At 49.8% G+C, this 14,886-nt stretch overlaps 1 protein-coding gene across 1 annotated transcript; it reads left to right on the top strand.

The window, feature by feature from the left end:
* Positions 1–4,463: 4,463 nt before the first annotated feature.
* Cd320 (CD320 molecule) lies at positions 4,464–10,143 on the top strand. Its single transcript, XM_052165483.1, has 5 exons — positions 4,464–4,675; positions 7,438–7,563; positions 8,871–9,101; positions 9,375–9,536; positions 9,667–10,143. The coding sequence occupies exons 1-5, from the start codon at positions 4,543–4,545 to the stop codon at positions 9,807–9,809; spliced, it is 795 nt and encodes a 264-aa protein (XP_052021443.1). The 5' UTR covers positions 4,464–4,542; the 3' UTR covers positions 9,810–10,143.
* The last annotated feature ends 4,743 nt before the right edge of the window (positions 10,144–14,886 follow it).

Genomic DNA, 14,886 nt, shown 5'->3' with positions numbered 1-14,886 from the left:
CTTTGGGAATTAGTTTTCTCCTTCTGCTTGTTGAGGCTGGGTCTTTTGTGTTTGGTGCCCTGTGGACTCCAGGTTGGCTGGTCCAAGAGTGTCTGCGGGAGACCGCTGCCTGCCTCCCAGCCTGCTGCAGGGTTAGGTTTGAGCCACTGCATGTCATTTTTGGGCTCTGAGGATGGAAGTTAGCTCTCAGCCTTTTGGGGCAAACACTTTTACTTATCTTGCCAGCCCACTTTTCCTTTTTTAAAAATGGGGTCTTGGTGGGTATTGTTGGTATCTGCCTATAATCTCTATATTAGTAAGCTAGTAGGTGAATATCATTTTTGCCCTGTGGAATGGCTCTGTAGCCCTTAAGTAGGTCATTGGATTATGAAGGTGGAACTGTGGAGAACATGAACAAAACACCAAATTTAGTGTGGTGGTGCATAGCTAACCCCAGAGTTTAGGAAGGCTGAGGCAGGAGGATTGCCAGTTTGAGGCCAGTGTTTTAGGTTACAGATTGAGAACCTATTTTAGACTAACAAACAGAACTCTGGCATCAAAAGAAAAGTGGAGGTAAGAGTGTTGAGGCTGGAGCTGGCTGGAAGCTGAGAACAGGGGCAAAGGTCACAGCCCTGACCGGAAGGCCTCAGCGTCTCTCTCTGTGAGGGTTATAACACGCTACAGCTGCGGGCTTCACTAAGGAGGTTGGATTCTGGTTGGAGAAAAGGTCAATCTAGATTCAGAAGGAAGTTCAAAAGGGAGAGGAACTGTGGTCATAGTATGCAAAGGCTGCCGCCTGAGGGCTCCTAGAGGCCTTAGGCAATATGTGGCATTGATAATTGCTGTGTAGATTTATGACTGAGGAAACTGCAGGAGTGGTGTGGGAAAGGGTTCCTTTCCTCCCTCCCTTCCTCCTTCCCTTCTCAAGTGTTTTTGAGACAGTGTAGCCCTGGCTTTCCTGGAAACTAACTGTAGACAGTTAGCTCCCAACTCAGAGAGCCTTCTACCTCTGCCTCCTGAGATTAAAGGTGTGTGCCACCATGCCTGGCTGTTTTTCTTTTATTTCTCTTTTCTCTCCTCTTCCTCCTTTTCTTCTTCCTCTCCTTTTTTTTTTTTAAAGATTTATTTATTATTATATCTAAGTACACTGTACTGTCTTCAGACACACCAGAAGAGGGCGTCAGATCTCTTTACAGATGGTTGTGAGCCACCATATGGTTGCAGGGATTTGAACTCAGGACCTTTGGAAGAACAATCAGTGTTAACCGCTGAGCCATCTCTCCAGCCCCCCCCCCCCTTTTTTTTGATTCAGGGTCTCAAGTAGCCCAAGCTAGCCTCAAGTTCTTTGTGTATTTGAGGATGACCTTGGGACTTAAGATCCTCCTGCTTCTGCTCCCATAATACTAGGATTACTAGTGCATGCCCCAGCCCTGGTTTATAGGACGCTGGGGATTGAACCCCGGTAAGCAAGCACTATCAACTGAGCTCCATCTCCAGTTCCTTTGTTCTCTGAGGCAGGTCCTTACTCTGGCTTAGGCTAACTTGGAACTTATTAAATAACCCAGGCTGACCTTAACGTAGTCCTTCAGCCTCGGCCTTTCAAGTTCTGAGGTGATAGGTGTTAGCCTCCTTGTGTAGGCTCTCCTCTTTTCTCTGTTTTGGATCTTCCTTGAGCAATTCTGGGAGGTCATCTTGGACACTCTCTCAGGTTCAGGGAGAACTGGGGAATTCTAGGCAGTTGGGAAGTGAATTGCTTTGCTCTGTGTAAATCCAGGGTCTGCCTCCTGCTCCAGAGACGGCCTCCCAGCACCAAGGACCAGCCTCTTCTTGGAGAGGGGTTCTGAGAGAAGGGGTGTCTGGGAGGTGAGGACCTGTGTTCTGCCCAAGACAGCTTTCCAGAGTGCTCTCTGTAAGCTCTGCTCTCTCTGGAGGTGTCCAGACTGCTCTCTCTCTGTTCTGCTTGTGCTAGTTCTCTAAGTAGTTCTCTCTTGCTATTCTAAAAAAAAATTCTCTGAGTAGCTCTTTTTTTGTGGTTTTTTGGATATGGTCTAACCCCCCCTCCCCCCCCCCAGGGTTTCTCTGTGTAGCCTTGACTGTCCTGGAACTCATTCTGTAGACCAGGCTGGACTCAGAGTGCTGGGATCACAGGCGTGTGCCACCACTGCCCGGCTTGGTTTTTATTTTCCTTTTTTGGTTTTTTGGAATTGTTTCTCCCCCCCCCCCTCCCCCCGCCCTGCCCCCCCCCCCCCAGCTCATGCACATCTTAAACCCAGTATTTTACATATCAATCTAGTCATTTACTGCAGGTTCCCTTTTGATTATCCTATGATTATCTTAAGATTCTGTATCCGGTGACCCCTGCCCCTTAATTCTGAAAGCACACATTTTCTTTTAACTTTGCAAAAGAATTCAGAGATCTGCCTGCTTCTGTTAAACATAGACCCTAGGCTAGCTGGGTGGGACCCCCCATCCTGAAATTAACATTTCTACCGTACCTGGGCCTAGCCTTGCTCTTTGTCCCAGGCCAACCCTGAATTGAGGAATCTGGCTGCTTTTGTAAGCATAAACAGAAAAACTTAGCAGGGTGGGATCTCCGTCCGTCACCACTCCCTAAATCTCTTCATAGCCTTAGTATCTTTCTGACAGGTCAGTCCACAGCACAACAGCTTCTGTTCCTTTAGATTAGTGAAGCTCATATAATTCATAGTGCATCCTGGAGAAATTATATATTTTTGAACCCATGTTTTGAGTTCTTTGCCACAGGCTAAAGGACTGTTCCTAAGATCCTAGTGTTTACCATTTTGCTGAGACTTTAGCCACACCTTGGCCTCCTGCTGCCTCTGATTATCATGAAGTCATTAACTTTAACTGGGAGGACCTCCCTTGAAGGAGGAAGGTAAGAAATATGTACATTGTTATACAAACAAGCCTTAGGGCCTTAGGGCTCTACACTCTACTCTGCAGGCCAGTGCCTGCAGGCCCTGTCCCCTGGGCAGGAACCACGCCTTTCTGTCCCTACCAAGGCCGTGCTGGACCTGGCCCCGTACCAAGATCCCGGATCCTCAAGTAGGATCCTCCCCATCCTTCCCTGGGCTGTCCTGTTTACCTCTGCTTGCATCCTTCTTTGTGCCTGAATACCATTGCCTTCTCCAGAATTTGGTGAGAATTACACAGTGCACTCCAAAAGCAGCTATAACCTGTAATATTTTACAGTGACAGGCCACCCATCTACAAGTAACACCATTTGTGTGAAAGTCTGGACTCCAATGTAGCCTTCTGGTCTACATTCTGGGAAACAAAATAAATTCTGGGAATTTATTAAATTTAAATTAATTATACATTTTCTGGGAAACTTGCCCATTTGAAGGTTAGTGACTTGTCTCCAGCCTTGTTGGGAGGTAGTGTCACAGATTCTTGGCATCAGATCTCATTACAGATGCCTGTGAGCCTCAGTGTGGTTGCTGGGATTTGAACTCAGGACCTTTGGAAGAACAGTTGGTGCTCTTAACCACTGAGCCATCTCTCCAGCCCCATGTTGCAGATTCTTAGGAAGAAGTATATCCTCAATACTTAGGAGGCCAAAGCAAGAGGATCACCAGTTTCTGGCCAGCTTGGATTACCTCAGACCAGCAGAAACCACCACACAATCACTAGCCACACTGGATAGGCAGACTTAATGCACTCAACTGTGCAAGCGAGATGAGAAAACCCAAGGCTGCCAATCCTGTATCAATCTACTCGCTCGACGTTAGAATAAATGTCTCCCAAGTCCGTGGGAACTAGAAGTTAATGAGGTTGGGATGGAATCCAGGTGGATGGTCAGTCCAGGTTCGGAGCCAGTAGCTGTTCACTCATTTGTTCATTCCATAATTCCCTCACTGCATGCACCGTTCATCAAAGGGAAACCACAGCCTGGCCCGCCTGCAGTTGGCATTCTAGGGGGCAATCAAGACAATAAAGCTAAAAAAGTAAATTATAAAATCCTTAGGTGGCACCAGAGGAGGGACCCGCGGGGGTGGGGGGGGGGAGGAGTGTTCGCAGGGTGTGGCTGCCATATTCATTGGGACCATTGGGCAGTGATCTTTGCAGTAGGATGCTTGTGAAGTTTGGGTCAAAATTGCTAAGTTCGTTTATAGCCCTGGAAGTTTATTATTTCAAATTGATGTGGTTATTATTTTCATAGTATTGGGGATTAAACCTAGAGCCTCCTGATTACTAGGCAAGTGCTCTACTACTGAACTATCCCCCGAATACCTGACCTGTTTCAGTGATTTTTATTCTCCTTTAATAGGATGGCTTTTTGTTCTTGTACTCCTCTTCCTCAGGCTGTAGAATATCTGGGAGTTACAGGCCTAGGTCACCAAACCCATCAGATTTTGCTGTTAGGAAAAAGCCAAGAGGAGCCTTAAATTCTGAGTGCCCTTGTATTCTGATACTTACGGTCGCAGGCTTGCTTGCGCCACTCCCCCTGCCTTTGTGTGCGCGTGCGCGAGAAGCAGCGCATCCCTCTGAGCGCCGCTGCCCGGGAGCGGAGCGGAGCGGAGCGGTTCGGCTAGCGGTCGGATGGCGCGGGGCGGAGCTGGGCGGGCAGCGGCCCTGGGCCTGGTGCTGCGGCTGCTCTTGGGTCTCAGAACAGGCCTAGAGGCCGCTCCGGCTCCAACCCCGGCTCCGGCCCGTACCCTGGTCCAAGTGTCGGGTGAGTGGACCCCCGTTCCTACACCCCTTCTGCTCCCGCCTCCACGCGCTAGCATCGCCTCACTATTGGCTGCGCCGGCCATCGGTCGTTGACACTCCCCCAGCACGCGCGTTTGGATTCAGCGTGGGGAGAGTGGAGGCCCTCTGCCTGCGGGGACACTACACGTGGGTGCCTTCTCCGTGTCCTCCCTTATTCCTGCGCTGTCCCTAAGTCACCTCCAAGCCGTCCTTCAGCCCGGTGTGGGCTGGAAGGCTTAGGTTTCTGATTTTGTTTGACCTCTCACCACGCAGGGCTGGTCACCTGGCACCTTCTCGCAGCAGGTGTGCCTTCCCGAAACCCTCAGCCCTGGGCCTGAAGTTCTGTGGCTTCAGTTTATCCTTGGAATCATGCCTCGGAGAACGGAAGGAAGAGCCCCGGAGTGTATTTCCCCTGTGATCCCCAAACTTGGTCAGGCACCTGTCCTGGGCAGGACAGGTCCCGATTGTGACCACTGGCCACCTCTGACCGTCCACTCTATATGAGAATAGGTCTTAACTGTTTCAAGGTGGTTTTTTGTTTGTTTGTTTCTTTTTTGTTTGTTTTTGTTTCTGTTTTTAGTTGTTTTTGTTTGTTTGTTTGTTTTTTGGATTTGGTTTTTTGAGTCAGGGTTTCTCTGCCCTGGCTGTCCTGGAACTCACTTTGTAGACCAAGCTAGCCTCGAACTCAGAAATCCGCCTGCCTCTGCCTCCCAGAGTGCTGGGATTACAGGCGTGAGCCACCACCGCCCGGCTTGTTTTAGGTTTTTAATTATGTTTTGCTTTTTTTTTTTTTTTTACAGACAGAGTCTCACTTTGTAGCACTGGCCGCCTTCAACTTGTTATGCAGATCAGGCTGGGCTTGAATTCCCAGAGATCCACCTGGATCTGCCTCCCAAGTCCTGGGATTAAAGGCAGGCACTGGTTCCCAGTTTTTTGAGACAGGGACTCACTGTGTGACACAGGTTGTACTGGAGTTTCAGCTTCTGCCTTAGGCTCTCCCGCACAGGGATTATAGGTATGGGACACTTTATCTGGCCAAGTTTTATGGGTCTGTAGAGTCCTCCCCCTCCTCCTCCTTCCCCTCCCCCCCCTCCTCCTTCCCCCACTTTTGGCTGTTCTGTAGCTCCAAGCAGTCCTCTTGTCCCAGCTTCCCAGGAGCTGGGGTTACAATTGAGCAACATTATGTCTGGCCTTAGTATTCCTCTTTTACAGATGAGGACATAGACTGGGAGGAGAAATCATGGGTCATCGTGAGTCCTGTCTGATTAATTGCCCCCATGAGGTATAGGGTCTGCTCTGCTCTGGGCTCATTCCAAGAAAATCAAGAGACTCAGGGAGAGGAGGTCTGCATTGGCCGGACTGTGAGTTGTTAGGCATGGAGAGGAGGCTATGCTGGGAGGCATGGGTGATAGCCAGGCCTTGGTCTCTTCAGCTTCCTGGAGCTCCTGGACTGTGTGGTATGCGAGTATAATTGCATTTGACTACAAGGGGAGGGAGGGATCTCGGAGGCTCTGGCTCTGTGTGTGAGGTGGGAAGCTCTCAGGCTCCCTCCTGTCTCTCTCTTCCTTCCTGCTGGTTCAAGCACCAGGCCTCTTCAACTGCCTGTCCCTCCTGATCAGCAAACAGCCCTGGCTTCCCTGTTCAGAGTCCAGGAAAGGCTTATGTTTTATCTGGACTCAGTGTGGACCCTGACATGACTTGTTCACACATTGTCAGGCACTAGACCGGGTCATGAGGCCATGTCCCCGACCTTCACTGAGGGTGTTCAGTCAGTAGGAAGATAGATGTTACTAGGTGTGGGAGGCAGAACTTCCTGGGGTACGTGAGATACTGCCCAAGATATAAACTGAGATCTGAAAGCTGCAGACTGGAAGGACAAGGCAGGCAGTGGCCGGGGTATAGCTCGGTGGTAGAATGTTTGCTTGATGTGCAAAAGACTCTAGATTCTCCTTCCTCTGAATACAGAGTGGAAGAAGGGCCCTTGGGCTGTGGAAGGCATGTGCAAAGGCCCTGTGGTGAAAGTGAGTCAAGTCTCTTAGATAACCTATGAGGGGGAGGCCAGGATAGAGGAGGCTTGATGGAGAAGAGAGGGATTTAGACTTGGATGTGAGAGGACCTGGGTTCCGTGGGATAGTGGATGATCAGAGTGGATAAGAGTGTGATATTCTGTCCTGGTGGAGATTAGGTACTAGGGGTCTAGTTCAGGGTGACATGTTTAGGTCATGCAGAATGTCTTAACCTAGGAAGAGATGAGGGAATAGGTTTAAGTCAAGGTCTTCCTGTGCAACTCTAACTGGACTGGAACTCAGGGTCCTTCTGCCTCCAACCTCCTGCGTACGTATAGGGACCTTGACCACAGGACTCTTGCAGAGCATGTTGGGGGACAGCTCCTCTCCCAGCCTGTTTAAGCTGTGGAGCTTGCTGGCCTCTAGTGTAGACTTTCTGGCCATTTGGAACCTAGTAGTCTCAAGGGTCAGTAAGACCTGGGTTTGAGTCCCAACTCTTGTCACCGGCTCTGTGTGATCACAGTGTTTGAGTAGACTGGAGACTAGCACTGTCTACTAGCAGTATTCAGGGAGTTGCAGGGACCCAAGCACGCTCTGCAGAGGGCGGCTACCAATGTAGTTTCTGCACCTTGCGACATGGCTTCTCTCTAGCTGATGGCGGCTCATAACTATCCTCTGTAAAATATCCTAGATTTGGATCCCCCACCCACCCAAGGCCTCATTTATGTTCATTTCTCAGGCTCTAGAGCTGGCTCCTGCCCGACAGACACCTTCCAGTGCCTTACCAGTGGCTACTGCGTGCCCCTCTCCTGGCGCTGCGATGGGGACCGGGACTGCTCTGATGGCAGTGACGAGGAAGAGTGTAGTAAGTGGCCCATTCCTGGAGAGGGGCTTGAGAAGGCACAGACACAGACCTTGGGACCGGTGCCAGACATGGGGATTAGGGGATTAGGAACTGACTGGTTAGGAACAGACTGGTTATAGGGCTGGGTTAGTGGGGCTGGGTAAGCAGGGCCAGGTGGGGTCTATGGGTCTGGACTGTTGGGATCACTTTACTCCCAGCACTGTAGAGACAGACACAGGCAGGTAGGTCTCTGCAAATTAGAGGCTAGCCGTTGTACATAGCAAGTTTCAGGCCAACCAGAGCTACATGGTGAGACCTTGTCTCAGATCAAAAATAAAAACAGAAACAAAAGAGCCCGAGTCTTAAGGCAGGTTTACCGGGAGGCTGAGAAGGTAAGGGAGGAGCCTGAGGAGGTAAGGGAGGAGCCTGAGGAGGTAAGGGAGGAGCCTGATGGGAGGATGAGGTACTGGAACGTGGGTTGATTGACAGGAGTAGCATGGAGACTTTACATGGAGCCTTTGCACACGGAGTTATTTTATTTCATTGAGTGCGTGTCTGGGAACATGTGTGTGCAGGAGTGTTTGTGTGTATGTAGGTTGGAGGCTTGACGTTGGTGTTAGCCTCTGTTGTTCTCCACCATACTTTTTGAGACCATCTTTCACTAAAATTGGAGCATCCAGTTTGAGCTGGAATGGCTGGCCCAAGATCCCCTAGGACCTATCTGTCTGTACTGTCAGCCCTGTGGTTAGGGATGCCCTGCTGCACCTGGGTACTGGGTACTGGGGATTAAACCCAGCCCACATGCTTGTACTGCAAGCACTTTACCTCCTCAGTCCCGAGGAAGCTGTGTTTTTCAATTTTATTTTGTATGTCCCTGGATGGCCCGAAACTCTCTGTGTGGATCAGGCTGGCTTCAAACTCAGTCACAGAGACCTACCTGCCTCTGCCCCCCGCCCCCCCACCCCCCCAAGCTGGAATGAAAGTAGCTAACAGATGAGATGTTTTCAGTTTAGTTTGCTGCTTGTAGAAGTTAGGATTTAGAGCTGATTGGGCAGCCAGAGCAATGGGATTTCCTTTGTGTGTGTGTGTGTGTGTGAGAGAGAGAGAGACAGAGAGAGAGAGAGACAGAGAGAGAGAGACAGGGTTTCTTTACATATTGATAGCTGTCTTAGAGCTCACTCTGTAGACTAGGCTGACCCAAACTCGGAGATTTGCTTTCTGTCTTCGAAGGGCTGGGGTTAAAGGTGTGCACCACCTTGCCTGGCATTTTCTTGCACTGCATTTTCTTGCACGGATGATTGGAACCTGATTGAGACTCTCTGTTTCAGGGATTGAGCCATGTGCTCAGAGCGGGCAGTGCCAACCGCAGCCTGCCCTTCCTTGCTCCTGTGACAACATCAGCGGTTGCCCTGCTGGCTCTGACAAGAACCTCAACTGTAGCCGCCCACCCTGTCGGGGGGGCGAGCTGCGTTGCATACTGGACGATGTCTGTATTCCACACACGTGGCGCTGTGATGGCCACCCAGACTGTCCCGACTCCAGTGATGAGCTCAGCTGCGGTTTGTGTCCTGGGATCCTGGTGTCCCTGTGTGGGTGGGGAAGTCTGGTAGTTACTTAAGGACATTATTATCTTCCCGTGGTGATTAGTGTGAGGATGTGAACACGTGCATCCTCCTGGGCCTTCCCCTGCGGTGGTGACAAGACATCGAGTAGTGATTTCCCACCAACTTTACTCTGCCTTAGATCAGGATGAATTCTAAGCGTTGGGCACTGGAAGCCATGCTGCTAAACCTTGGGTGCCCCTCAACTCCTGATGCCTGGGCTCATTGCAGACACTGACACAGAAATTGACAAGATATTCCAGGAGGAGAATACCACAACTACAAGGATTTCTACAACCGTGGAGAATGAGACCTCTTTCAGGAATGTCACACTTACGTCTGCTGGAGACTCATCTCGAAACCCAAATGCCTATGGGGTTATTGCAGCTGCTGGTAAGATAGGCTTTCCCATGTGACGAACTCGGGGCTGTTAGAGGGAGTATGTAGCAGACTCTCCACTTAGTAGTCTGTGATAGTTTCTACCCTCCTTGTCCCACTCCTGACCATCTGTCTGTCCCCACAGGGGTGTTGAGTGCCATCCTGGTTTCCGCCACCCTTCTCATACTGCTGCGCCTCCGAGGTCAGGGTTATCTGCCCCCATCAGGGCTGTTGGTGGCTGTGAAGGAGTCGCTGCTGCTGTCAGAAAGGAAAACCTCTCTGATCTGAGGACACGTGGCTACCACCTGGCCCTGAGTGCAGTCAGACTGGGACAGAGCCACAGCGGAACAGCAGGCGGCTGCTTGGCTTCTCAGCCTCGAGACCTGGCCTCTTTTGGCCACAGAGAACTTTGGTTTTTAAGCTTCTACAGATGTGGTCCTAGAGACTGGGGGTCCTCAGGCCCCCCTCAGGTCCCTTTGTATGTGGTGAGCTTGGCTGGGAAATTGCCATAGCCAGGACTGAGGGGCGGGCTCCAGGATGCTCCCAAGAAATGGGGCCACCATGGCTTAGACACTCCTGCTGCTCACATTGATGGGTGGCTATTAAAGTTTCTTCACCCCTCTGTCTGCCTCTAGCCTCTGTTTCCCTTGGCCTGGGCAGCCTGTGGTCTCTTCTGGATCTCCTCTTTTTAAAAGGGAGCCTCGGGTCTGTCCTGGGCCTTTCCTCCTGTACTCTCTGCTGCTTTTATAAAGTGAGGCTGGGTGTTGAGTTCACACTCAACATTAACAGGGGGCTTAATAGAAGAAGAGGCGACCTGAGATAGAGTTTCCTTATTGGGCATTTCTTTGCCATGGCTTCTGTGACATGGAAGCTGGCAGTCCTGATTTGAACTTGGCTATCTCCTGTTTTTGCAGGGTTATAACCCCAGCTGTTGGGAAGGGGAGATAGGAGAATTAGAATAGGCTTGATGGTACACACCTATGATTCTAGCACTGGGGAGGTTGAGGCAGGAAGATCTGGAGTTCATGGAATGTCTGGGTTGTAATAGAGACCTTGTTTCCTCTCTTCCCCAGATGCAGATGTTGCATGAGGCAGTTCTGTTCTAGGCTGACAGGTTGTTTACTATCTAGCCGCGGGTTAGCCCTGGGGGGTAGGGAGAGGCTGTCCCCACGTGACAACTGAAGTCCAAGATGCCTGAGCATGGACATACAGAAAACAAGAAATATTGTTAGTACCACTTGACTTCTGTAATAAGGCAGAGCTCTTCTCCGACTCTCCAATTCCTAAGTAAAAACGGTGGGGACTCTTGGAATTCCCCAACAGGCAGAGGAGAGACCTCCTTGCTATCTCTCTGGCTCCTTAACCTCGGGTCCCATGATGAGTATTGGAGCTCTGAGGCTATGCCAGTAAGAGGACCTGAGTTCAGATCCCAGGTACCCATGTAGAAACTTGGATTTGCCTATAATCTTATTACTGAGGGTGGGTATGAAGACAGGAGATCCTGCTGGCCAGATAGGCTAGCCTGAGAGCTTAAGATTCAGTGAGAACCTTGTTTCAAAAAATAAAGGGGAGGGGCTGGAGATATGTCTCAGTGATTAAAGCACTTGCTGCACGAGCATAGAAACATAATTTGTATCCCCCAAACCCATGTCAATGCTGGATGAGTAGCTCCAGCCTTTCCAGCCTCAGGAAGCTGAGGTAAGATACTGACTGCTGGAAGAACAATCCAGAATGATTGCTGTCACCCACCTCAGGTATCCACATGCACATGTCAACATGCATGTGAACCCTCAAATATATGTCTATACCCAGGTGTACACACACACACACCACAAACATACACAAATACAAGCTTTCATCCACCCCAACACACACATATAAATCTCAACAAAAAGAATTCCTGGAGCTCTTATGCCTGGTAGGCAGTGACTTGGTCACTGCTAATGTGATGCTGTGTGCAGAAGACCCAAGCGTCCACTGGGAGGCCTTCCTGAAGTGGGGACCTGCGGTGGTTTTGTGATCTTACTCCTGCCCAATCCTTCCCAAGGGAAGGTGGATGACGCAGTCTGGATTTGTGTAGTGTGTTGTGGCTGGGCTTTTGAAATAGCAGTTGGTGCTTCAGCCAGGATGACGAGCATTGGCTGGTGGTAAAGCCTCTTGGTGGTGGGGTAGGTGGGAAACACGGCTTCCCTTGTCCCTGTAGACTGACACTTGGGTCCTCAGCTTGACCAACAGAGTGCTGTGGGTGTGTGTGGTGGGGGTGGGGGAGGGAAGGAGAGAAGAAGGGAGAGGAAGGGGAAGCGAGAGGAGGGAGAGCCACAGTAGGCCATTTTCTGTTGGGAGAAAAGCTCTTCTGTAACCTCAGCTCTAAGACAGGAAGATTTTGAACTGCAGGCCAGCTTGGACCACATAGTGAGAACCAATCTATCCATCCATCCATTCTTGGTCCGTTCGTCTGTCTGTCCATCATCCATCCATCTATCCATCCATCTGAAATTAGCAAGATGATTTGCTTTTAGGCTAGTTAGAGGCAAACGGATTTTATTTGTAACTATGCACTATGCGTGTCCCACACAGGCCATAGTGGGTCAGTATCCATGCCGGGCTAGAAGCTCACCTGTTACTTGTGCAGCCGTCTGGGATCTGGAGTTACCTTGGAGTGTTTGGGTTCTTATTGGGGGAAACTACCATACTTGGTTCCAAACAATCTGCTGTCACTTTCTTTTCTTTCTTTCTTTCTTTTTTTTTTTTTTGTTTTTTTTGAGACAGTTTCTCTGTGTAGCTCCGGCTGTCCTGGAACTAACTCTGTAGACCAGGCTGGCCTCGAACTCAGAAATCTGCCTGCCTCTGCCTCCCAAGTGCTGGGATTAAAGGCGTGCGCCACCACCGCCCGGCACTTTCTTTTTTTTTTTTTTTTAACAGAGTGTCACTATGTAGTACAGGCTAGCCTCAAACTCCTCCTTTTTGTGGCTCAGTTTCCCTAGTGTTGGGAGTTACTGTCATGTCTCACCACGCCTGGGCCATTGTGGTATTGTGTTTCACTGTGGTTCTGCACTGTGTGGTGTCCCAGGTGGCTTTGTCACTTATCTGTATGTGAGAGTTGGGCTCCTTCAGGTGCCCTCTAGACTTAAGTAGTTACCCTTGGGAGTCCCAGGGTGCAAAGCAGAGGTTGCCCAGTTAGTCTCTTACACTTGGAAGCAGGTCTCGTGTAACCCATGGTGGTCTGGAGCTCCCTCTATAGCTGAGGATGACCTTTGTGCTATTGTTTGTGATTGCCTCCCCTCCCCCATTGCTAGAATTACAGGTGTGTCCCACCACGCTGGTTCTATGAGGTGCTGGGGATGGAACCCAGGGCTTCGTGTGTGCCAAGTGTATACATACAGCCAGGTGTGGGTGCTCATTCTTGTAATTCCATGTAGTATAAGTGGTGAGATTGAAAGAGTAAGTTGACGTAGGCGGGACTTCTCAAATTCCAGTATAGATCACACTTGGTGTGTGCAGACTCTCCCACTGAGATACGTTTCCAGCCACGTGTTTTTCATTTCCTCTTACCGTTTATACTTAGGGTAAAGGGTAGCCTGCTTTGGTAAACAGGATGGATTCCTACGTGACTGGAGTGCCATTCCCGACCTAGTGATGTTGTGCAGGCCGTGTGGAAGCCGATGTGGTCTGTGTGGGCTCAGGTTTGGGCGGGTGGTGAGTGACGGTTGTAAGCAGTATTAAGGTAGCCAGGAATGGCTGTGCCAGGGCCGGGTGTGGAGACGGGGAGCACAGGAGGGCTCTTGAGTGTCTGTGTCCTGTGTTGACCATTATTTCCTTTGTTGAAGAGGAAATTTCTGTAATTTAAAATTAACCATTAACTGTTTCAAAGCTCACAGTCTAGTGACATTCAGCATATTCACAGTATTGTAAGGTCACTACCTCATACCTCAGTCTAGTTCTGAGAGGCTTTCAGCACCTTAAAGAAACCCCAATCCCACGGGACTTGGTGGTGCACTCCTGTAATCCCAGGACTTGGCAAGAAAAGGCTGGAGAATCGCAAGTTTAAGTTTACCCTGGACTATATACACCCTGTTCCCTCAACACAACAGCAGTCCCTACCACCACCAAAAAGTAAGTTAGATCCTGGGAATAATTCCCAGCCCTTGGGAGGCAGAGGCAGGTGGATTTCTGAGTTCGAGGCCAGCCTGGTCTACAGAGTGAGTTCCAGGACAGCCAGGGCTACATTAGCAGTTATTTTCTTCTTCTCCAGCCCCTCCTCGTCTCCCCAGTGCAGCCAATCACTCTCTGTCTCTAGGGGTCTCCCTGATCTGGAGTTTTCATACAGATACATCATATGTCTCTCTCCTCCCCGCTCCCCCCACAGTTTCTCTGCGAATGTGTTATTCATACATTTACTGTGTATTTTGTATGTGTGAATGTTTATGCTTGTGTGCCACGGTGGCTATGTGTAGGTCAAAGAACAACTTGCCAGAGTTGGTTCTTATTCAGTATTTGGATCCCAAGAGTCAAATGCAGATTACCAGGCTTGGAAGCAAGTACCTTTACCTGATGCAGTATCTCTGGTTCTGTCTTTTGGGGGGTGGGGGTGGGAGGGCGGGGTCAGGCTTTTATATCACAGGGTGGCTTTGAGTCACTGTAGCTGAGGATTGCTTGAATTCCTCATCCCTCTTGCCTCTGTCTCTTGAGTGCTGGGATTAAAGTCCTGTAGAAGCACACCTGAAGTGATTGTTTGCTTGTGCCGTTTTCTTGTTTGAATTTTTTTTTTTTTTAGGTATAGTCACATATTGTATGTCCACGTGGTTTTGGTTCCCTGTGATCTGTGCTTGCCACAGTAGTCTCCCTGCCTCATCCTTCCAAGAGCTGGCATTACTGAACACAGTGTTTTCCTGGTTCGTGGAGCGCGCTGTGTGCCACGTTTTGTTTTACAGTCCCGCAGCCTCCCATCGTGCAGGCTAGCCACCTCTTGTTTCTTCAGTTTTCGGTTATTTCCATTCCATGTTCATCTTTACAGGTGGTAGAAATTAAATTACACAGACTACATAGCATCTGAGTTGAGATCTACATACCCATATGTATCTGTCTCTCTTTGGTACAGGGTATCATTCCGTAGCCCTCGTGGGTCTAGAATTCGCGAATTCTCAGGTTAGGCCTACTAGGCATGTCACGGCTTTTCACGCGTGTGTGTGTGTGTGTGTGTGTGTGTAATGGATGGGTATGCATGTGTGTGGAGGTCAGAGGATAACTCTTGGTGGCCGCCATTCCTCAGGTGCATTCTAACTTTGCGATCGTGTCTCTCAGAGGTCTGAGCTCACATTGCTGGGATTACAAGTGTGCTGTCACGCCCGGCTTTTTCACTTGCGTT

Source organism: Apodemus sylvaticus, chromosome 20 (genome assembly GCF_947179515.1).
Source record: "Apodemus sylvaticus chromosome 20, mApoSyl1.1, whole genome shotgun sequence".
NCBI classification, from domain to species: Eukaryota; Metazoa; Chordata; class Mammalia; order Rodentia; family Muridae; genus Apodemus; species Apodemus sylvaticus.
This window is presented reverse-complemented; position numbering and strand designations above follow the sequence as displayed.

Bases quoted from the DNA above. Each gene is read 5' to 3' on its own strand.
- Cd320 (XM_052165483.1), top strand. From the start codon at position 4,543: ATGGCGCGGGGCGGAGCTGGGCGGGCAGCGGCCCTGGGCCTGGTGCTG. The intron at 9,102-9,374 runs GTTTGTGTCCTG...GGCTCATTGCAG, and splicing joins CAGTGATGAGCTCAGCTGCG to ACACTGACACAGAAATTGAC. The intron at 9,537-9,666 runs GTAAGATAGGCT...CTGTCCCCACAG, and splicing joins TGGGGTTATTGCAGCTGCTG to GGGTGTTGAGTGCCATCCTG.